The following is a 20,319-nucleotide window of genomic DNA, read 5'->3' as shown; positions in this document are numbered from 1 at the left end:
GCGGGGCGGCCGCGCAAGATCTACCAATCAACAGCCGGCGTTCGAATTCGCATCCTGGCGAGGCCAATCGCGAGCGTCCGAGTCCGAGGGGGCGGGGCCCGGCCGAGCAGTGGCGCGCGCCCCCCCGGGCGGGCCAATGGGAGCGCCTGGTGCATTTGAAAACTCCGGCGGGCGGCGGGCGGGTCTGCGCCTGCGTGGGGAGGCGCGCTCTGGGCCGGCAGGCGGCACTGGGAGCGATAGCGGCGACGGCAGCGACGGCAGCCACGGTTATGGGGAGCGGAGGCGGTGAGCGCTGGGCGCGGGGCGCGGCGGGGCGGCCTCGAGACTGAGCAGGGCTGGCTCGAGCCCTTCGGCCCGGGGTGCGTGTCTTCCCGGCGGCGACCGCCCGGAGCGCGGTTTAAATGCCCGGGAGCGCCCTGCTCCGCGTGAAAGCGGCGCGCGGGGTTTGCCACCTGTCGAGGGCCGTGAGCGCCACTCAGGTTTCCGTGGTTATTATCGTGGCTGTCCTAGAGCAAGGGGATGAGAAAAATGCGGTAAAACGCGGGAATCGGTCGCCCTAAGTTTACTCTTGGCTTTCGCAGCGTGTTAATTGATGATGGGAAGACCCAGGTGAAGAGCGAGGGGAGGGGGGCAGGAAGAAGCCCTGAGGAGGGAGTCGTGCGGGTGGGAGAGCAGCCACCTCCTGTGGGGACTGGAGGAAGGAACGGGTGGGAAACCAGGTAAATTGTAGGTGATGGGCTTCTCCTGCCTCAAGCTTCTATGTCGTCTGCTTAGAGTCAGTAAAGAGTTGCTGAAGTTGAAGTTGGAAGGACCTCCTGTGGGGAGAGAGGACACTGAGACTGGCTGGGCAGCTCTGACATCCGCAGAGCTGGGACAGGCCTGGCCTCCAAGTCCACCTTTGGCTTCTCTGCAGGGTGGACCCTCCTAGTTTGGACTCGAAAACCAGACTGTTCAAGTCCACAGATCCTTATTAACATTATGCATTTTAAGCTGTTACAGTGGAGGATTACTGGACTGAATGTCAATATTATGACATAGTATAAGTGTGTTTCATGTTTGGTAATTGCAATCATTGTTGCTTTTGTTGTGGTCATCCATGTACAATGCTTGGTGTCAGTCTATCTCTTGTAAAAATAAAATACAGTGTGTGTGTGTGTGGAACAAAAAAAAAAAAAAAACATTATGCATTTTAGTCATGTGTGCAGATAGAAGCAAAGAGATCAGTAAGGGTCAAGGCGCCTCCCTGAGAGTGAAATGCAAGGCTAACCATCATCAGCGTTGGCTGCTTTTTCCCCCTTCCTGGTTGTCATCTGGGCTCTGGATCAGAAGGTTTCCCAATAGCCAGGTTACATGATTACTACTCACCATCAATGTTTATTGACTATTTGAATGAATGATGATGTCTTCTGTACCACTACTACTCCTTTATTTAATCTTTGTTTAGGACTGTAAATATGGCTGGGGTAGAGGTCAGTAACTGTTAAATCATGTTCAGATGTAACTTTTCATATCAGCACAACTCATTTCCAACACATCACTTAGACCATTCTGATTTTTTTTCTTAAGTGATCCACTGTAGGTGTGCCAAGTGTTTCTGTTATCCTACAAAGCGGAGAATAAGAAGGAGACCCCGAAACCTAACGATCTTGAGTCTCCCTGAAGATGTGCTCTTTCATATCCTGAAATGGCTTTCTGTTGGAGACATCCTCGCTGTCCGAGCTGTAAGTTGTCAGATGAAAATAGTGTCAGGCCTGGCATCATTGGTTATATTGTACCATGAAGGCTTCGTGTCTTAAATGTCAGAACAAAAACTTTGGCTACAAATGAAGGTAGAGGAAACAACGGTGATATTGGTAATAGATGCCTGAGGTTGTTCTGATTGCAGGAAAGCTAAAACGTAGGACAGCAAGGTTTGAGTCTGCTCATTGTAGTGTTTATTTTGACAGAGAAAATACCCTTTTATGACAGTGAAATTTGCATCCCTCAAGAAATAAGATAGTATTAAGAAGAAAAATAGTATGTTCTTGAGGACAAAACCCACGTAATATTCAGCACTGAAAGGGACTCTGGGAGTTATTTTGCAGATTTCGGAACTGAAGCCTCACTTTGAGCGATTTAACCAAGGGCATACAGCAAATTAGTGGGGGAACACCAATAAGAACCCACTTCTCTGACTCCCAAACCTGCCTCCATTGCATTCATAATATCCATGGGTGCTGAATTTCCAATGGCAGTGGAAGCTTTAGCACTTAAAATGCTCACCTGTGCTCAGGGCCCACTGCCTGGACACTTCCTGCTATCACCCAGGACAGAAGTCCTACCTGAGGCTGCTGTCATGTGTTTCAGTCTTTTCTGAGAGCCCCCACTGACCTGCAGGCTCCAGCTGTGCTCCCACTAGCAAGACCCTAAGTAGAGGAGCTCAAAACAGATTTCTGACCTACCTGTTCCCATTAGAGTTGGTTTCCCTGATCCTTGCAGGTATTATAGCATTATATCCCCTTTCTCAGCCTAGGTGCTTATTCCCCCTTCCGGGACCACTGTCCCCATCTTTAGAGCCACAGAGAAAGTTGTTTCTGGGCTCTTTTCTCTATTCAAAGCAATTGTTAGTTACTCTGATACACAGAGGCTAGGCCTTTACTACTAGGGTGGGGAGGGAAACAGGACACCCTACATCTGTCTACACCCTGTCTTCAAGAGCTCCAGAAGTGGGGCTTCTGGGAGGTCCCTTGATTAACTGCCACTCCCCCACTTCCATTGTTCTTCAGGTGCACTCCCACCTGAAGTACCTGGTGGATAACCATGCCAGTGTGTGGGCATGTGCCAGCTTCCAGGAGCTGTGGCCTTCTCCAAAGAACCTGAAGCTCTTTGAAAGGTATCTCTGCACCCTGAGAAGAGCGTGGCTTTCTCCCACCTTTGGACCTCCCTGCTATGCCAGTCTGTGTCTCAAGGCCTGACCTGGGAATGATTTTCCTCTTGCTTGTTGCTCCCGCCAACACCTTATCCCCCAGGGAGTGACTGAGGGCTGTCGACCTCACCCATCGAGTCACACAACTTCCAGCACAGTCATGGGTCATCCACACCACCAGCACAGGCCTGACTCTCATTAGTCACAGCGGTGCTTCTGAAGGGTCCACTTGAGCTGTGACCCATTGTGTGTGACTCAGGTGCAGGTCACCTGCATGTGGAAACTTTCCTCAGCCCTCTTCTTTTGGTCAGAACAATGCGATTTGAATCCTATTACATTATACTGACTGGCTGATCCCACCTCCCCGGCCGGGGTTGGGACCTAGAGGAAGGGCCGGAGGGGCTGCAAGCTGCAGTATGCCAGTGGTCTCAGGCAGGCTGCCTGAGGCATAGTCCACCAACCACACAATTTACCCGTTTAAAGTGTACAACTCAATGGTTTTTAGTATGCTCACAGAGTTGCTCAATCATCAACACTATCTAACTTTAGGACATTCTCATGACCCCCAAATGAAACCCCATAACCATTAGCAGTCACTCCCTATTTTCCCTATAGTAACGCAAACCCTATGCAGCCACTAATCTGCTTTCTGTCTCTATGGATTTGCCTATTCTGGACATTTCATATGAGTGGAATCATACAACATGTGGCCTTTTGTGTCTGTCTTCTTTCACTTAAGTGTGTTTTCAAGGCTCATCCATGTTGTAGCATGTCATGGATAATTGATATTTAGCTGCATTGCCAAAAAAATTTTCTGTTCAGAAAATAGGTACTGTAGTTTTAAGTGCTGTGGTGGAACATAACCTTTACGGAATAAAATCATGTGATGTTTCATGTTCTTAATGTTCTAGGGCTGCCGAAAAAGGGAATTTTGAAGCTGCTGTGAAGCTGGGCATAGCCTACCTCTACAATGAAGGCCGTAAGTCCTCGTGGGGCTGGTGCTGGGGCTGGCGCTGGGGCTGGCCTCACCCCACTTGGTACTGACGTTTTAGAACAAGCACGAGGGACTTCCCTGGTGGTCCAGTGGTTAAGACTCTGTGCTTCCACTGCAGGGGGCGCAGGTTAGATCCCAGGCTGGAGAACTAAGATCCCGCATGCTTCGTGGTGTAGCCAAAAACAAAAAACCTAATAGAACAAGCATGAGCCCTTGCCCGTGTCAGCAGTTTAGTCGCTGTTCTTGCTGTGTCTGGCTGTGTACCGTCCCCCCTGGGGGGCTTGTGCCAGAGGTGTCCTGCTCAGGGACCCATGGATGAAGTTTGATTTTGTAGTTTGGGGGAGTTGCCTCTTTTTTTAATGAACCATTAATTTCGGTTGACAACGAGTGACTCTGAGCAGAGACTCAGAATGGGGGCTACTCAGGCAAGCCAGCCCTCCCTGGCTGCCTAGTTAACACCACAGCCCATGCGTAGACCCCGGCTTCTCTCCTTGGCCACAGCTCATCTGAGGAACCTGGGGCAGCGGTCAAAGCGTGCCTGATGCCAAGTGTCAGTAACACAGGGAGCCAAGGCTCCAAGTGGGAGGCAAGTACAAACAGGTCAAAGCCAGCCTGGTACCTAGATTCCTTCACCCCTAAGGGGCAGGTGCTCCTCGAAAGAACCTGATGCGGCCCTCTCTCCCAATTGCTGCCTGTCTGCTGAGCACACTAAGGAGCGAGCCTGCAGTTCGTCCTGTCCCAGCTCCCAAGATGCATAAAGACTTGGGTATAGTTGCCATTTTTCTGCTTCTAAAAGACCTGGCGTCTTGCTGAGAGGTCACCCCGGTCACAGCTGGTTGACAGGACTGTTGGACCTGCAGACGATGAGCAGTCCTGCACCCACCCTCCTGTCAGATGGCTTTGCCCAGACGAAATTCACACACCACACAGCTCACCTGTATAGTGTGTACAGTCCAGTGGTTTGGGTATCTTCACAGAGTCGTGCAGCCATCACCACTCATTTTGGAGCCATCATCTCATTACCTCACAAAGAAACCCCCTACCTGTTAACAGGGGGCTGGGCAGCAGTTCCCCACAGGAGGGAGGATGGGCATCTGATGCCTCCACGGGGGGGGACCTTCCCAGATCTTCGGAATCCAGGCCGCTGGGAGGAGCCGCAGGGCACTTGGTTCACAAAACATGGGAAGAAAAGGGAGGAGCCCCCATCCCAGCTCTTCTGTCCTAAAACACCAGCAACTTCACATTGTAGCGGCTTAAGGCTTTAAACTTTCCAAAAAGACTGGGGAACTTCCCACACCCCTCCTCCAGAGACATCCTGGGCTGTGTTCTGTCCGTCTCTTCAGTGTCTGTGTCTGATGAGGCCCGGGCGGAAGTGAACGGGCTGAAGGCCTCTCGCTTCTTCAGTCTCGCGGAGCGCCTGAATGTGGGCGCCGCACCCTTCATCTGGCTCTTCATCCGCCCACCTTGGTCGGTGTCCGGAAGCTGCTGCAAGGCCGTGGTTCACGAGAGCCTCAGGATGGAGTGCCAGCTGCAGAAAGTGAGTCCTGGCAAGGGATGCAAGTAGGGCAGGCCGTGCTAGGCGGGCTGAGCCCCGTAGGGTCCCGGGAGGTGAGAAAACCTTGAGGGGAGATGCTGTGGACCATATAAAGTCAGGGACCCGAGGGCAGTGGAGGCACAGAAAACAGTGCAGATGTGGGAGCATCTGCTAACAACTAGCAGGAGAGGAGGCCTCGGAGCCAGGGTCAGGGGAATCGGGTGAGGGGCTGGGCTGCAGACGGGTCGACTGCTGGAAAGGCAGGACTGAGGCTCTGTGAAGCAGTTGGCAGAGGCCTGGAATCAGGGAGCGGTCCTCTGTGCAGAGGGGCTGGGCAGGGAGCAGGAAGACCCACACCCGGAGGGACAGCCCCTGGGAAGTTCTGTCCGCTGACAGTCACCCCTCCTCCTCCACCTCCTTTCTCTAGACTCACAGAGCATCCATACTGCACTGCTTGGGGAGAGTGCTGAGTCTTTTTGAGGTGAGTCCCCTCCGCCATCCCACAGGGCCCTGCGTTGTTTGGCGTCCTGGCCCAGGTGAGCACGCAGGGCACAGCGGGTCTGCATTTTTGTGCTGCTCGCCTTTCTGGCAGCTTCAAGCACCAAGAACCAGGAACTGCGTGAAAGGCAGCAGAAGGGGGCTTCCGGGGTTCAAAGCCAAGATGAGCCCTGTCTGTGAGGCTGTGTGGAGCCAGGAAGAGTGTCTGAGCAGGACAGGACCCCGGGTCTATTTGTTTCACGGCTCTGCTACTGGCGGCTCCCTCCCACTCCTCACGCAGACCTCTCTACTCAGTGAGCCTTGTGATTCGGGAACCCCCTCTGCGAGCAGTCTTGGGGGAGGTGGTGGCTCCTGGTGCTAGGTGCTCTGACAGCAGCAGGGAGGGACACTTACTATGAGCGAAGAGCTGGAAGATCTTGGGAAACCCTCCCCCGTCTCCATCCGGGCAGTGCCTGGAGCCAAGTCCAGCACAAACCTCGTGCAGGAGGAAGCAGGGCCTGAGGGCAGAACTCGTGGGCTTGCCTTCACGAGTTCGTTGTCAAATCGTGTATCTTCAGACAAGTTGTTTTTACTCTAATGTAGTTAACTCATTTTATTAAAGATGAGAACAGTATATGTGATTACTCAGAGGTACTTATTCTAGGATGAAGAGAAACAGAAGCAGGCCCGGGACCTGTTTGAAGAGTCTGCTAACCAGGGGTGTTTGACCAGCTCGTACCTCCTCTGGGAAAGTGACAGAAAGATGGATGTGAGTGGGCCTAGGTCTGGGGAAAGAATGGATTATGTTGGCCAAAGGCACAATCTCCAGAGTAGCCCTTGGACAAGGTTCTGCCACCGCAGCCGGGGTCCTCCTGGGGCTCCAGGAGCTGCTGGTCATGGGGCTGCTCTCAGCACTGCCCCTGAAACGACCACCACCATTTGGGGGATAAAGGGCTGGGAAGGAAGCACAGTTGGGGACCCGCTGGGGGTGTCAGGGGGAACATTTAAGAAGACTATGGGTTGGTTCTGAGTTTCTCCAGAGACATGACCATGTAAGGGCATGGTGACTCTCCCGTTGACAGATGTCAGATCCCGGACGATGCCTCCACAGCTTCCGGAAACTCAGGGACTTTGCTGCCAAAGGCTGCTGGGAAGCGCAGGTGAGCTGGGAGCTGGCCTTTGTCCTGACATCTCTTGTGGGGACCGTGGGGGCAACACTGCCGGGTTCCCACCCAGGACGCAGTAAGAGTGGCCCAGGGTTTGGAACTTAGTCTAAGGGAGTTTTCAGCTCTAGGGTGTGTGGGGAGGAGAGCCCAGAAGCACTTTCCTCATCTCTGCCCGTTGCATCTAAGACAGCCAGCCACTTAATTTCTAAGTGCTGTGGACTACATCTGCATCAAAATTTATACAGCTCCCTAAAGTTGGCCTGTAGGGAAAGCATCTTGGCAACAGAACTTAGAGCTCCTTAGAGCAGATTGGCGTGTGGAATGCTGTCCTCTTCTCATTATCTGACCTGCTCACCAGGTTGTCCAGTGTTGGAACCAGGACATCAGGGGTCTGTAATTGGCGTTCTCCAGACACTCTCCCTGTGTAGCTGTAAAGAAGTCATTATTTCAAGACACATCAAAGAAAGTCCCCCTTTGCCAAGCTGGCAGACGCTTGCTCTTGTCACCCCACCAAGTTGGGGGCTGAGAGTCATCTGCCCTTAAAAGCTAGGGAAGAAATCACAAAGAGGGATGGCCCACCTGACACATCACAGGACGTTGTAATGTTTATGTCCAAAAAGGCACTTAACAAGTTTACAAGAAATACAACAATGAACAATGTGGTTCTAGTTCAAGCTCAGACTAATCAATAAGAATAGTAAGGCCCTGTAGAAGTTAATAGGGCCTCAGTATACTCAAAAAAGAGGAAATAAATACAAGCAGTCAAAATACGGAGCAGGTTTGACCTCTCTGCTAGTCAAAAAGGCACACGTTTAAAGAGATCGTGGCTGATCACACTAGCAAATCATATACACGTAGTCTTTGTGTTTTTGAGTGGATAGCTAGTAACTTCTGAAAATACACTTCGGCTTTTTTTTATTGTTTTTTTGGGGGTTTTTTTGGCTGTGTTGGGTCTTTGTTGCTGGGTACGGGCTTTCTCTAGTTGAGACAAGCAGGGGCTACTCTTTGTTGCGGTGCGCGGGCTTCTCATTGTTGTGGCTTCTCTTGTTGCAGAGCACATGCTCTAGAGTGCAGGCTCAGTAGTTGTGGCACACAGGCTTATTTGCTCCACGGCATGTGGGATCTTCCTGGGCCAGGGATCGAACCCGTTTCCCCTGCATTGGCAGGCGGATTCTTAACCACTGCGCCACCAGGGAAGCCCTGAAAATACACATTTTTAATGATAGCAGTTTTTGCCAGCAAACGTGATAAAATAGTGTTCCTATGAGTGTGTGTGAAAATGCGCGCAGGAATTTCAGAAAGCGCCTGGGCACAGGTAGTGCCTGTGGGTCGACTGCGTGAGCAGAAGGTGCACAAGACTGCACAAAGGTGACCCTCAAAGTGACAAAACCAACAGAAACCCCCTCAAAGGAAGAACAAGGAAAACACGCTTACAGAAGTCTCCTATTACAAAACCACGTTATCGTTAGGCAGGCAAAGAAAAGGTAACGTGTGTTCTGTGATCACAAATGCACATGCACACTGCTACAAGTGCATAGAAAACTCTGGAAGGAAATACGTAGAGATGGTCGACAGTAACCACCGAGGGCCTGGTGGGCCCCGGCGGGTCCTGAGCAAGGTGCTTGTGCATCTCATTCAATCCTCATGGCATCTGCCGAAGCTGCTGCTGTTGTGCCATTTGGTGAAAAGGGAAACTGAGGTGCAGTGAAGCCCCCAGTTCGCCTGTGGTCACACATAGACCCAGGTCTTAAAGCCTGGTCATTCGAGCCCCCAGCCAGCTCTCGGCCACTGTGCTACGTGGCCTCCCCCAGAGCATCAGCTTTCACTAGGGAGTGGTGAGCAGAAACAAACTTAATTTAAAAGAAAATGCTGGCAGAAGACTGGAATTGGCCGTGGAGCTGTGCCGGGCAGGAAGTCAACTGACATCCCATTATGCACCTTTTGTCCCTTTTAAAATGTTCTATTGTGATATAGTATTTATTTCCGAAAGATTAAAATCTTGGCCCTCCTGGTTTCAGAAGGCTTAGAAGGTGTAAGTGGGCCAGTGTATGTACAGGCAGAATCCTCCTCGCGTTCAGAAGCAGGAACCTCAAAACCCCTTGCTCATCCCTCGAGTCTTTTCGTCCTCAGCTGTCTCTAGCCAAAGCCTGTGCACACGGAAACCAGCTCGGACTGGAAGCGAAAGCCTCCAACGAGATAGTCTGCCAGCTGTTCCAGGCCTCCCACGCTGTCAGTAAGCAGAGGGTCTTCTCTGTGCAGAAGGGACTCAATGACACAATGAGGTGAGGGGTCCGAGCCAGAGCTTCCGATGAGGAGGCAGCAACAGCCGTCTCCGCATGACAGGGTCTGTCTGTTGTTTCAGCTGAGCCTCCTGTCACAGGGTCCCTGCGTCATCAACCCTACCTGGATCCACGTGTGTGTGTGTGTGTGTGTGTTTTCTAAAACCAGTAATGCCTAAGCTATCCAGGGCTTTGAAAAGAAAAATTTCCCACATAAATGTCTGCTCTCTCCAGTTTTCCTTTTTAAGCCTCAGACTATATTAAACCATACTAAACATCTTTCAAAAATGATGCCAAAAAACCACCTTTTCTTTCCAACCCATCATCACGCGCATCAGCGTGCGGTAGTGCGGGGGGCAGCTGCCATGTGCCTGCAGCCTCAGAACCCCCACAAACTGCCTCTTCCTGCAGGTCCATTTTCCTCCGAGGTTTGGAGATAACACACTTTTACACTCAATCACAGAACATGTTTACAGAGTAAAATGGAAAATGTGAATAATTTTTTAAGCTTACACCAGAGATTTCAAATACATTTTAGATTTATAATGGGCATGCTCTGGCTGTACTGCGGCAGACAAAGCCCAGCACCTGGTAAGCTCTCTTCCCTGGAGAGGCTCCATCTTTACTCACAGCAGGGGGTGCAGTGTCCTTGGCTCCCACATTAAATGTCACCAAGCTGCTGTGATTTTGAGTCCTGTGTCTGTGCTGGGGGTGGTGCCCCCTCCCCCACGCCGTGCCCTCCCAGTCTGCCTTTTTTTTTTTTTTTTTAATTTTTGTTTATTTATTTATTTATTTTTGGCTGTGTTGGGTCTTCATTTCTGTGCGTGGGCTTCCTCTAGTTGCGGCGAGCGGGGGCCACTCTTCATCGCGGTGCGCAGGCCTCTCACTATCGCGGCCTCTCTTGTTGCGGAGCACAGGCTCCAGACGCGCAGGCTCAGTAGTTGTGGCTCACGGGCCCAGTTGCTCCGCGGCATGTGGGATCTTCCCAGACCAGGGCTTGAACCCGTGTCCCCTGCATTAGCAGGCGGATTCTCAACCACTGCACCACCAGGGAAGCCCTGCCTTTCTTTTGGTGGCAGGAGCCGGGGGACCGTTGCTATTCCTTTTGTGTGCTGGGGGTGGGGGTTAACATAAACTTAACCTTTCTTTTCTTTTCAAGAGCTAAAGTAGTTTTATTGAAATAATTTCATTTCAACCCCCCAGTTGAGCATCTTTACATTTTCCTCTATGTTAAGCAACAGCTGACTTTTTCTTCCTTTTTTCTATTGAGTTATAATTGACATGTAACATTAGTTTCAGGTTTAACCATTTTAAAATGTACAGTTCCATTGGTCTGTTTTTATAAGTCAGATCACTGAGCTTGTCAAAGGTGTCTGCGTAGGAAGCTTCCTCTTCTGCCCCTAATCCTGAAACACCTGGCCTTGCGTGTCTTCCTCCCCAGCCCGTTCCCCTTTCATCCCGCCTCCTTCTTCCCCTACCCAACTCGGCCCCAGCACTCCCTCCTTCCCTCTGCCTATGAAAGATGCTCCTGTCCGGGCTGACACCTGGAGTAGTCCTTCCTGTCTGCCTAGAATCACTCACCACCACGTTTCTTCTCTCTCTTGCTTCTCTTCTCCCCGTCTCCTCTCCCTTGTGCAAAAAGGCATTCACCATGCTTGGGCATCCTTGATGTTGCATGCAGTATCCCCTTGTGACGTCTGTGTCCCTGGCCCGGCTTTTAGCCCCGTCGAGGAGGGACCCTATGTCTGTTGGCTCTACCGGCCCAAGTCCTCCATCACGGTTGCTGGGTGACTGAGAACTCCAGCACATAGGCTCAGGGAATCCTGCTTTAGCTGCATTCCTGGCTCTTTGCTCCACTGCGGAGGGTTGTGATAAATGACCCCACGGGTGAGAGTTCCTCAGAGAGAAGACAGGTTTGCAGGACGATAAACTTTGACTTTTCTCCTGTCCTGTGACCTGTCCCAGGTCCACAGAGCAGACCTGCTTTGCTCCCTTACAAGTGACGGTCCAGGCTCATCCAGTGCCTGGGGGCCCCGGGGTGGGGGAGGCAGAGTACACATATGTGCAACCCACCTGCCTCCCAGGAACAAAGTCGGGAGTCATGGGGCCTCCCAGCCCCTTGGACAGGGTGTCTCAGCCTTGGACAGGTGCCTGGGTAAGCCAATGATGCCTAAAGTGATCGCTCACCCCTCGGGACAGATGGGCGGGCAGGAATGGGAGACGGGACACTCATGAAGGCTTGGCCTGGTTTTTAGGGATGGTGCTCTTCCCACAGGTACATTCTCATCGATTGGCTGGTAGAGGTCGCCACCATGAAGGACTTCTCAAGCCTGTGCCTTCACCTGACCGTGGAGTGCGTGGACCGGTACCTGCGGAGGCGGCTGGTGCCCCGGTACAGGCTCCAGCTGCTGGGCATCGCCTGCATGGTCATCTGCACCCGGTGAGAAGCCCCCCAGGCTGGGCCCGCAGACGGAACACAGCATGCTGGCGCTGCCCAGTTCACAGGCTGGCTTTTCAGTGGAACAAGCCTTCAGCACCCCACCTCCATATGACAGGGGTTTTCATTTTAGTGGGTGCCCACGCCGAGTGGTCCTACCCACACGGGGGTGGCAGGGCTGACCCTTGGTGTGTGGGCAGCCGCTCATCCCAACACGCGGCCTCAGGACCCAGAACGTGGCCTCTGTCGGGCAGGCTCAGGCTAGAACCCTCTTCCCCTGGCCCCTGAGGGCAACACAGCGATGAGGGAGGGTCACAGGCGGCTGCCCTTGCCAGTCCGGTTCTCAACTCTGCATCCAGAGACCTGCGTTTCATCGGTCTCCTGTGCCCCCCACCCCCAACTCCCCACAGACCCCCTCCAACCACGTGGGCAGGATGCGTCCTCCTCAGAGAGGCAGCCTACCCCTACAGCAGCTCTGACTTTTCAAATCAGACCATGTTAAGTTTTACCTAAATCCACCTTTCCACCCAGTTTTGCCTTTGGACACAATGTGGATGGCAGTTCCCACCATACATTTTGCATTTTCTTGTTTTCCTAAAGCAGACTTCTACGTGGTCTGCTATCTCCCCTGGGCGGTGCTTTCTAGACCAACATCCTTATCTGTAAGGCTTGCGAGGGAGGAACAGGCTCATTGAACACAGTGGTGTCAACTATGGACAGACTAATTTGTCTTCCGCACGGTAACCCAGAGGCTTGTGTCACTGGGATGGTTTATCTGTTTCATGACGTCATGAAGGAGGCCCAGGTCCTGACTTGCTCTCTGCTACCTGCCATGACCCCTGAGGCCACCAGGTCCACCTTTGCAGTGAGCGCAGTCATGTGGCCATGACGGGAACTGGGAAGTGGGGTCTCTAGGTGGCTGTGGAAGCAGGGTCCGTGGGCTCAGGGTCGGTGAGCAAATGCCACACGCTGTCCGGCACCTCTCACGTGTGCTCTCGGAACCCGGCGTTCCAGGTCTTGTCACCAGGGAGGGCTGAACAGATGGGTCCCCAGCCTCCCTGGATCTAAATGGCATAGTTACGTCCTTGCAATGAGAGACTGAGGTACCAGACCACAGGCTGCTGGCAATGAGATGATAATTGCTTTGAAAGATTTTTAGAAGCCGAGATGCCCCTACATCCACTCTCAAAGCAGCACCTGCCGCTGCTCCGAGCACAGGGCTTTCGCCCTCCCCACTCACATAACATCCCCCAGCGCCTGCGGTCCCTACAACTCCTGTCCTCTCTCTTGGCCCAGCCAACAGCAAACGCGGGAGCTGCAGAGTCCCCATGACAGAGCAGACAAGGGCCCGGTCCCAGTCCACCCTTGTGTGGGGAGGTGTCCTTGGCAGGCCGCTGGACTAGTGTGTTCCCTGATAGTTGGAGCTGGTGGAGAGTAGAGAACAGGGTGACCACCTGCCTAAGGACAGTCCAGTTCCCACAGCCAGACCCCGTGCTGGGTCCAGACCTTCAAACAACCTCTATCTCTGGTTCTGCTGGCTCATCTGCCTTCTGGGTTAAAGCTGTTTATACTCGCTCCATAGAAGCTGACACAAGGCAGGGCGAACCCTCATCCCTCGGGTCGTTAAGAGGATTGACCGATCATGTCATTCGTGGGTGCGTTTTGCAGAAACACCTGCATGCCTAGCAGTCCAGCAGCTCTCACTGCCACTGATCTGTAACACTAATCCCCCTTCCCTTCCAGCCCCCATGATAGGCTCATCTGACCTTTTCAGTTCCCCTCAGCGGCTAGGGGCAGCCGGGTCCACTCTTTGGACCCCCCAACCCCATCACTGAAGCCTAAAGTGATCACCCCACTAAGGGGAGTGGGCTCAGTGCTCAGACCCCTTCTTAACACTCCAGGTTCATCAGCAAAGAGATCCTGACGATCCGGGAGGCTGTGTGGCTCACAGACAACACGTACAAATACGAGGACCTGGTGAGGATGATGGGAGAGATCATCTCTGCCTTGGAAGGAAAGATTCGAGTAAGTGGCCACTCGCTTTTTCCTTTTGAATCAAAGTTGAGGTCACGTGAGGGCATGGGAAGGGCAGAGGGTATCTGCATGGCTTTGAGCTTCCCTGCTCTGGGAAGCCCTCCTGGACCCAGAGGGCGCGAGGCCACAGCTGTTTGGCATGCACAGCGGTCAGGCCAGATGCTGGGCTGACCACACCGAGGGTGGTGTTTCTAAGGTCCAGCCTCCCCACCGAGTGGGTGGAGGGGCCCTCTGTGTGCTGAGACCCCACGTCCACCTCCCCGTTCCCTCTAGGTCCCCACTGTGGTCGATTACAAGGACGTCCTGCTGACGCTGGTCCCCATGGCGCCAAGAACCCAGCACCTGTGCAGCTTCCTCTGCGAGCTCTCCCTGCTGCACACCAGCCTGGCCGCCTATGCCCCGGCCCACCTGGCTGCAGCCGCCCTGCTCCTGGCGAGGCTGACACACGGGCAGAGTAAGGAGCTGGTCCTCCCCACCAGCCACTCAGAACATGGGCTGAGCCAGTGGTCTGGGGGATTCCTGGAGTCAGGAGCCAGTGCTCAAATTCAAGGGGGTTGGAGGGAGAAAAAGAAGTGTGTTCATCTCCTGGAGAAGGAAACACCAGAATGGACTAAAAGCCATTGTCTGGGGGTGAGGTTAGAGACATTTCTAGCTTAATATTTCCCACGCTGTCGACAATGAGCACGCATGCTCTGTACCTGGGGCCTTTTCAACCCTGAGCCCTAGGAAACTCCATCCCAGAACCATCAGGGCTGTGGGGCACGAGTGGGCATCAGAACGGCCCCACTGTTCCTGCTTTCCTCCCCAGCACAGCCCTGGACCACTCGGTTATGGGACCTCACTGGGTTCTCCTGTGAAGACCTCATCCCCTGTGTCTTAAGCCTTCACCAAAAGTGGTAAGCGTGTAAGGAAGCAATTCCCCCACAGCCCCCCGGCCGTCCCCCCACACAGAGGGTGTGTCCTCAATACCGCAAGTCCAGGGGGAATTTGCTCTCACGTGAGGGCTGTCAAGACACTCAGACCTTCCCCGCGTGAGCCGCGTGTCTCAGGATTGACGTTTAGAAATTCCAGGGCCATGTTGCTTATTTCATACGTTTTTAACATTTTATGTGTGGGCAGCAGCTCCCCCCAACCCAAACCTAATTCCATGGGCAGTGGAACATAAGAAAAAATGAGACTGTCTCCCTGACCAGCGGTAATTTCAGTCTAGGACAGGTTGGCCTCCAGCTCTGGAGTTGGCAGACCGCAGCCCCGGGCACACACCTTGGCCCTTTCCCTCGCCTCCTGTCTCAGCTTGGCTGGCAGACTCGCTCCTCCCACTCCTCAGTCCCACCTGCACTCCCCACCACATGCATATCTGCTAAAGCCCCCAGGGACCTCCTCCTTTCTCCGCCAGGCCATGCTGCCTCAGTGTCCCCTTCCCCGACACGAGGGTACGGGTAATTCTGCCTTTCTGCCTGTCCCCAGACGCTCCCTGGGAGACTTAACCACTTCCAGGATTCAGAACACATCTAAAAGCCAACCTCTGACCCAAGCCACAGACACCCCTGCCAGCATGTCCACGCCAGGCCATTCCTCCTTGTAGATTTCATTTGGTGCTTGGTGGACAAGGCCCCAGTCATCCTATCAGAGCCCTCAGGCCAGCCCATTTCTGCTTCTCTGTCCCTGCATCCCAGCAGCTCTCGGAGCCAAGGCACTTTCTTCACCTGCCCACGGTCATTGTCCCAGCCGCCTCCTGGATTTCCACAGGGCAGCCTCTGAGCATGGCGCTTCTGCTTACACCTTGGGGATGAGATCAGAACTTGGGCACGAGTCTAGAGATTCCTCTGACCAGCCCCTCTGGCCCATCTGCCACTTCTCCCCCTCCCCGCTAACACGGGGAGCCTGTCAGCATTTCCTGGGGTAGTGTGTGCACCCCATTTCTCCTGCAGGGCCCAGACCTCGTCGCTGGTGGATGAGAGCATGGGTGACGGTGGCAGGTCAACACGTGTCTGACCCCGAGGTTGCTCAGACCAGTGCAGAGAGTCGGTGCCTGACCAGGCTGCCAAAAGCTGCTGCTTGGCTGCCTTCCTACACCCATCCCCCGCCCCCCACTGAGTTGTTTTTTTTTTTTCCCAATCCAGATAAACTGGAAACATATTTATTTACGAACGAAACTTTTTTTTAAAGTGTACAATTCAACAGGCTCAGTATATTCAGAATTGTGCAGCCGTCATCACAAACCACAGTCGATTTGAGAACATCTTCCCCACCCTCAAAAGAAACCCCGCCCTCGCTACCTATTACCTTCATGTTTCCCCTCCCCACCAGCCCCCAGCAAACACTCATCTATTTCCTGGCTCTTTCTGTTCTGGATGTTTCACCAACATGGAATCGTACAACATGGGGCCTTTTGTGACCAGCCTCTCACCTACATAACGTTTCCACTGTACAAATAGCCCACTGGATGGAGGGACCACATCTTGTTTATTCAGTCGTGCACCGATGGACATTTGGGGTTTTTCTACCTTCCAGCTGTTGCGAATAGTGCTGCTGTGAATATATGTGTCCAGGTTTCTGTGTGGATCTCTGTTCCCCTTTCTCCTGGGGATGCACCTGGGGGTCAGGTGACTCGAGGAACCGCCAGACTGTGCACAGCAGTGCTGGGCTTCACTCCCATTGCTGGGCTGGTTTTGAAAATGTCTTGTCCTCTCTCACTTCAGTGAGTGGAGGCTAAAGATGGGAGCCTTTGGGGTGGAGGTGCCAGCACTGCCTGCCCCTCGCTACCCCTCACGTGTCCCTCTGTCGGCAGCTTCCACGACGATGCCCCCAAGGACTACAGGCAGGTCTCTCTCACCGCCGTGAAGCAGCGATTTGAGGACAAGCGATACGAAGAGATCAGCCAGGAAGAGGTGCTGGTGGGTGCTAGGGAGCGGAGGTCCTCGCCTGCCCCTCGGGGCCTCGGCCCTCCCTCTGACCCCGGCTTCCCCTCAGGTGCTGAGCTACGGCCAGTTGTGTGCAGCTCTAGGGGTGAAACAAGAGAGCCCAGAACCCGCATCTTTCCTCAGCACAGGGGACATTCACACCTTCCTAAGCTCTCCCTCTGGAAGGAGAACCAAGCGGTGAGTGAGCCCTGCAGGCCAGGCCTGGGTTCCCTCGTGACCTGTGCAGCCATCAGGGCTCCTGAGGAGCAGCAGGGAGAGAGCAGATCCCCAGAAAACTGAAGCTGCGGTTGGTAGTCTCCACTGCCTACAGTACCGTCTCCTTTCCCCAGTGTGGCTCTCTGGCTCCAGCCTGGTTCCCTGTGAGGGAAGGTGGTCTTGAGCACAGGTTGAGCCCGCTCAGGCTCTGGCCCTGCCCCACGCCCGGTGTGAGCCATACGGGACTGCTCTGCTCCACCACATTGTGTCACTCCCAGCGCTCCAGCTGTGCCCTCATTGTCTGCATCCCTTTTACCCCCGTCTCTTCCATCTCAATGTCCCAGCTGTACTGCCTGGAATAACCTCCCCCTCCACCTCACCCACCTAAAGAACTATCCATCCTACAAAGTCCAGATGAGCAGGAACCTCGCCATGCTGCTGGCCCTGCTTCTGCGAATCTGCCCTGAGCTTCTGAGGGCAGTTCCTGGGTGGCTGTGTTGTCCCTGCTCACAGCACATGGGGGCAGGGGCAGGCAGGTGCCAAGAACCAGACTGGGCCTCCCAACACTGCTGCCTATGACCGGGCTCCCGGCTCTCCCACTGCACAGGAAACGGGAGAACAGCCTCCAGGAGGACAGGGGCAGCTTCGTCACCACGCCGACCGCAGAGCTGTCCAGCCAGGAGGAGACACTGCTGGGCAGCTTCCTGGACTGGAGCCTGGACTACTGCTCCGGCTACGAGGGCGACCAAGAGAGCGAGGGCGAGAAGGAGGGTGATGGTGAGTGCCAGGGCCGGAGACCACCTGGTGCTGCCCCAGAGGAGACAGCGGGCAGGAGGGCCCCCAGCCTGAGCTGCAGGAGAGTGTGTCCAGACACAGGTAGACATTAGAGAGCAGAGCCCCTGGAATACCAGCCCACAGGGAGGATAGGATGTGGGCCCAACCTGCACCCAGCTCCAGCTGGACCTGGGCTGGTGGAAGGACCTCACCAGGTCAGGGACAGAGGAATAGACCTTTCTAGAAGGTTGTGTGAGATGTGCCCTCTGCTGGGCTCTGTCCCTCAGGCACCTGTCCAGGGCAGGCTGCAGGAGGCTCTGGACCCATGTCTCGTCACCCATCTGCACAGGAAGCCCAGTTCGATAGCTTCTGTTGATTTTCCAACTGCTATTTTTGTGTCCACTCGGGATTAACTAAATTATTAGATGGCCAGTTTGTTGTCACTTCCTACTGTCCCCTAAGTCACATTGGGTATTACCCCAAGTTTGAAAGGAGACACTTCACCCCCAATTTCTTACGTAAAGGAAAGGGGACTGTCCAGCGAGGTTCAGGATGTGTGGCCAAGAGCTGGACCCTGGGCTCCCCTGGGTCCTGACTGGGCACGGGGTCACCCCAATGCTCAGGCTATGGTCTGACCTCTCCCCCATCTCCCATAGTGACGGCTCCCAGCGGTGTCCTCGATGTCACTGTGGTCTACCTGAACCCGGAACAGCACTGCTGCCAGGAATCAAGCGATGAGGAGGCCTGCCCGGAGGAGGAGGGGCATCAGGACACACAGGCGTCGGCACCAGGCAGCCAGACACCTTGGACCCCAGGGCTCGAGCGCCCTCTGTGTAGTAGGAGGGGGCCAGGCAAGGACATCACGACCTCAGGGTACTCCTCTGTCAGCAGCACGAGTCCCACAAACTCCGCAGACGGCTTGGGGGGCCTTCCCCGATCTACCTCAGTACTGTCCCCGGGCAGCAACTTGAACACACAGCCTTGCCACCATCACGCGAGGAAGTCGTGTGTACAGTGTCGTCCCCCAAGCCCCCCGGAGAGCTGTGCTCCCCAGCAACAGGTGAAGAGGAAAAACCTGTCCGCCCACAATGAGGAGGAGGAGGACATGAACTTGGGCTTTTTGAAGCTGTGAGTGTGTCAGTGCGTTTGCTGCAGTGAATGTTTGCTGAAGTGAATGTTTGCTGAGGGAGGGCTGCTGTTGCACTAGCGAGGGGGAGGGGGGGCGCTGGAGATGGATCCCTGTAAACCCCTGGTGGCAGTCACACGGGGAATAGAAAGGAGAACTTGGGGCAGTAAGTTTCTTTCTCCAGGGGAGCCCATTGCGAGCCATCAGAATGTCTAAATCACAACAAAAACTCAGTTCCTTCTCTCTGGAAAGTTTAGCCTCAAAGCAATCATGCCATACTGTGTGAAGCCTATTTCTCTGTCCCCTCCCATGTTTGTCCTGCTTTCTCTGGGAAACTTAAGCCCACGTCCTGAACTTCCCAGCCCCACGGAGCCCCAGGCACTCTGGGAGCTGAGGGCGTTCACAGTTGAGAACATGTGTGACCCAGGTATCCTGGCACAGCTCACCCCCTCCCACATTTATCTGGTTCGGGGTTCCAGGGGGAGCCAACAGCTGAGCACACCATCCCTGCGCCCACATTGGCCTGCCCTGCCCCAGGCAGCCGTTCCTTTCCTCACTGGGTGGTGGGTCCTATCGTGAGGGAACTCTGCCCCGCGGATCGTTTCGGACTGCGTGTGAATACCGGGCAAGTGGGCCCTGACATTTTTGCAGGCCAGGGCCTTGATGTCTTGGTCACAGGCTCTCTTCCTCCCATATTCTCAGCTCATTTTAGAAATCTGCCCCTTCTCCTGCGATGGTTTGTCTGTGTCCCCAACAGATGATGTCTGTATGAACTTCAGAATGTCTGGGCCATTTCTTTCCCTGTCTTTATTTCCATCCTCCATCCCTCTAAGATAAAAAACAAAAGAAAAATTAAAAATAGAAGGTATTAGGGCTTCCCTGGTGGCGCAGTGGCTAAGAATCCGCCTGCCAATGCAGGGGACACGGGTTCGAGCCCTGGTCCGGGAAGATCCCACATGCTGCAGAGCAACTAAGCCCGTGCGCTGTAACTACTGAGCCTGTGCTCTAGAGCCCGCGAGTCACAACTACTGAAGCCTGCACGCCTAGAGCCCGTGCTCCACAGCAAGAGAAGCCACCGCATCGAGAAGCCCGCGCACCTCAAGGAAGAGTAGCCCCCGCTCGCCGCAACTAGAGAAAAGCCCGTGCACAGCAACGAAGACCCAACACAGCCAAAAATAAATAATAAATAAAATAAATAAATTTTTTAAAAAACATTAAAAATAGAAGGTATTAATTTTTAAAAAATTCTCAACATTATTTAGGCTCAACTAAAAAAAGAAAATTTGATTCAAACCCCTCAGTGCTATTCTGACACTGTATGCAAAACCAATTTTCCCAGAGAGGTTAGCCAGAAAAAAAATTAAATGTCATTTGTAACATCTGAGTTGACCAAGATACAGAAGAGCAAGATGCAGAGGACCTGTTTGTTGGGTGAGGGTGGATCTGCTTTGAGTTCCTGAGAATAATGACCCCA

General features: G+C 53.7%; 1 protein-coding gene across 2 annotated transcripts; it reads left to right on the top strand.

Moving 5' to 3' along the window:
- The first annotated feature begins 182 nt into the window (after positions 1 to 182).
- CCNF (cyclin F) lies at positions 183 to 18,883 on the top strand. Of its 2 annotated transcripts, none has more exons than XM_007181632.3 (17): positions 183 to 285; positions 1,567 to 1,721; positions 2,766 to 2,872; positions 3,817 to 3,884; positions 5,243 to 5,436; positions 5,861 to 5,914; positions 6,575 to 6,679; positions 6,993 to 7,070; positions 9,207 to 9,358; positions 11,631 to 11,795; positions 13,694 to 13,817; positions 14,100 to 14,280; positions 14,635 to 14,722; positions 16,618 to 16,717; positions 16,800 to 16,927; positions 17,553 to 17,722; positions 18,376 to 18,883. In XM_007181632.3, the coding sequence occupies exons 1-17, from the start codon at positions 270 to 272 to the stop codon at positions 18,849 to 18,851; spliced, it is 2,361 nt and encodes a 786-aa protein (XP_007181694.2). In that variant the 5' UTR covers positions 183 to 269; the 3' UTR covers positions 18,852 to 18,883. The 2 variants fall into 2 exon arrangements, with proteins under 2 accessions (XP_007181694.2, XP_057385850.1); XM_057529867.1 differs by having other exon boundaries at positions 16,618 to 16,723.
- The last annotated feature ends 1,436 nt before the right edge of the window (positions 18,884 to 20,319 follow it).

Source organism: Balaenoptera acutorostrata, chromosome 15, assembly GCF_949987535.1.
Source record: "Balaenoptera acutorostrata chromosome 15, mBalAcu1.1, whole genome shotgun sequence".
NCBI classification, from domain to species: domain Eukaryota; kingdom Metazoa; phylum Chordata; class Mammalia; order Artiodactyla; family Balaenopteridae; genus Balaenoptera; species Balaenoptera acutorostrata.
The sequence above is the reverse complement of the archived record's forward strand: the minus strand, read 5'-3'. Positions and strand labels throughout refer to the sequence as shown.

Bases quoted from the DNA above. Each gene is read 5' to 3' on its own strand.
- CCNF (XM_057529867.1), top strand. The intron at 1,722-2,765 runs GTAAGTTGTCAG...ATTGTTCTTCAG, and splicing joins ACATCCTCGCTGTCCGAGCT to GTGCACTCCCACCTGAAGTA. The intron at 5,437-5,860 runs GTGAGTCCTGGC...TCCTTTCTCTAG, and splicing joins TGGAGTGCCAGCTGCAGAAA to ACTCACAGAGCATCCATACT.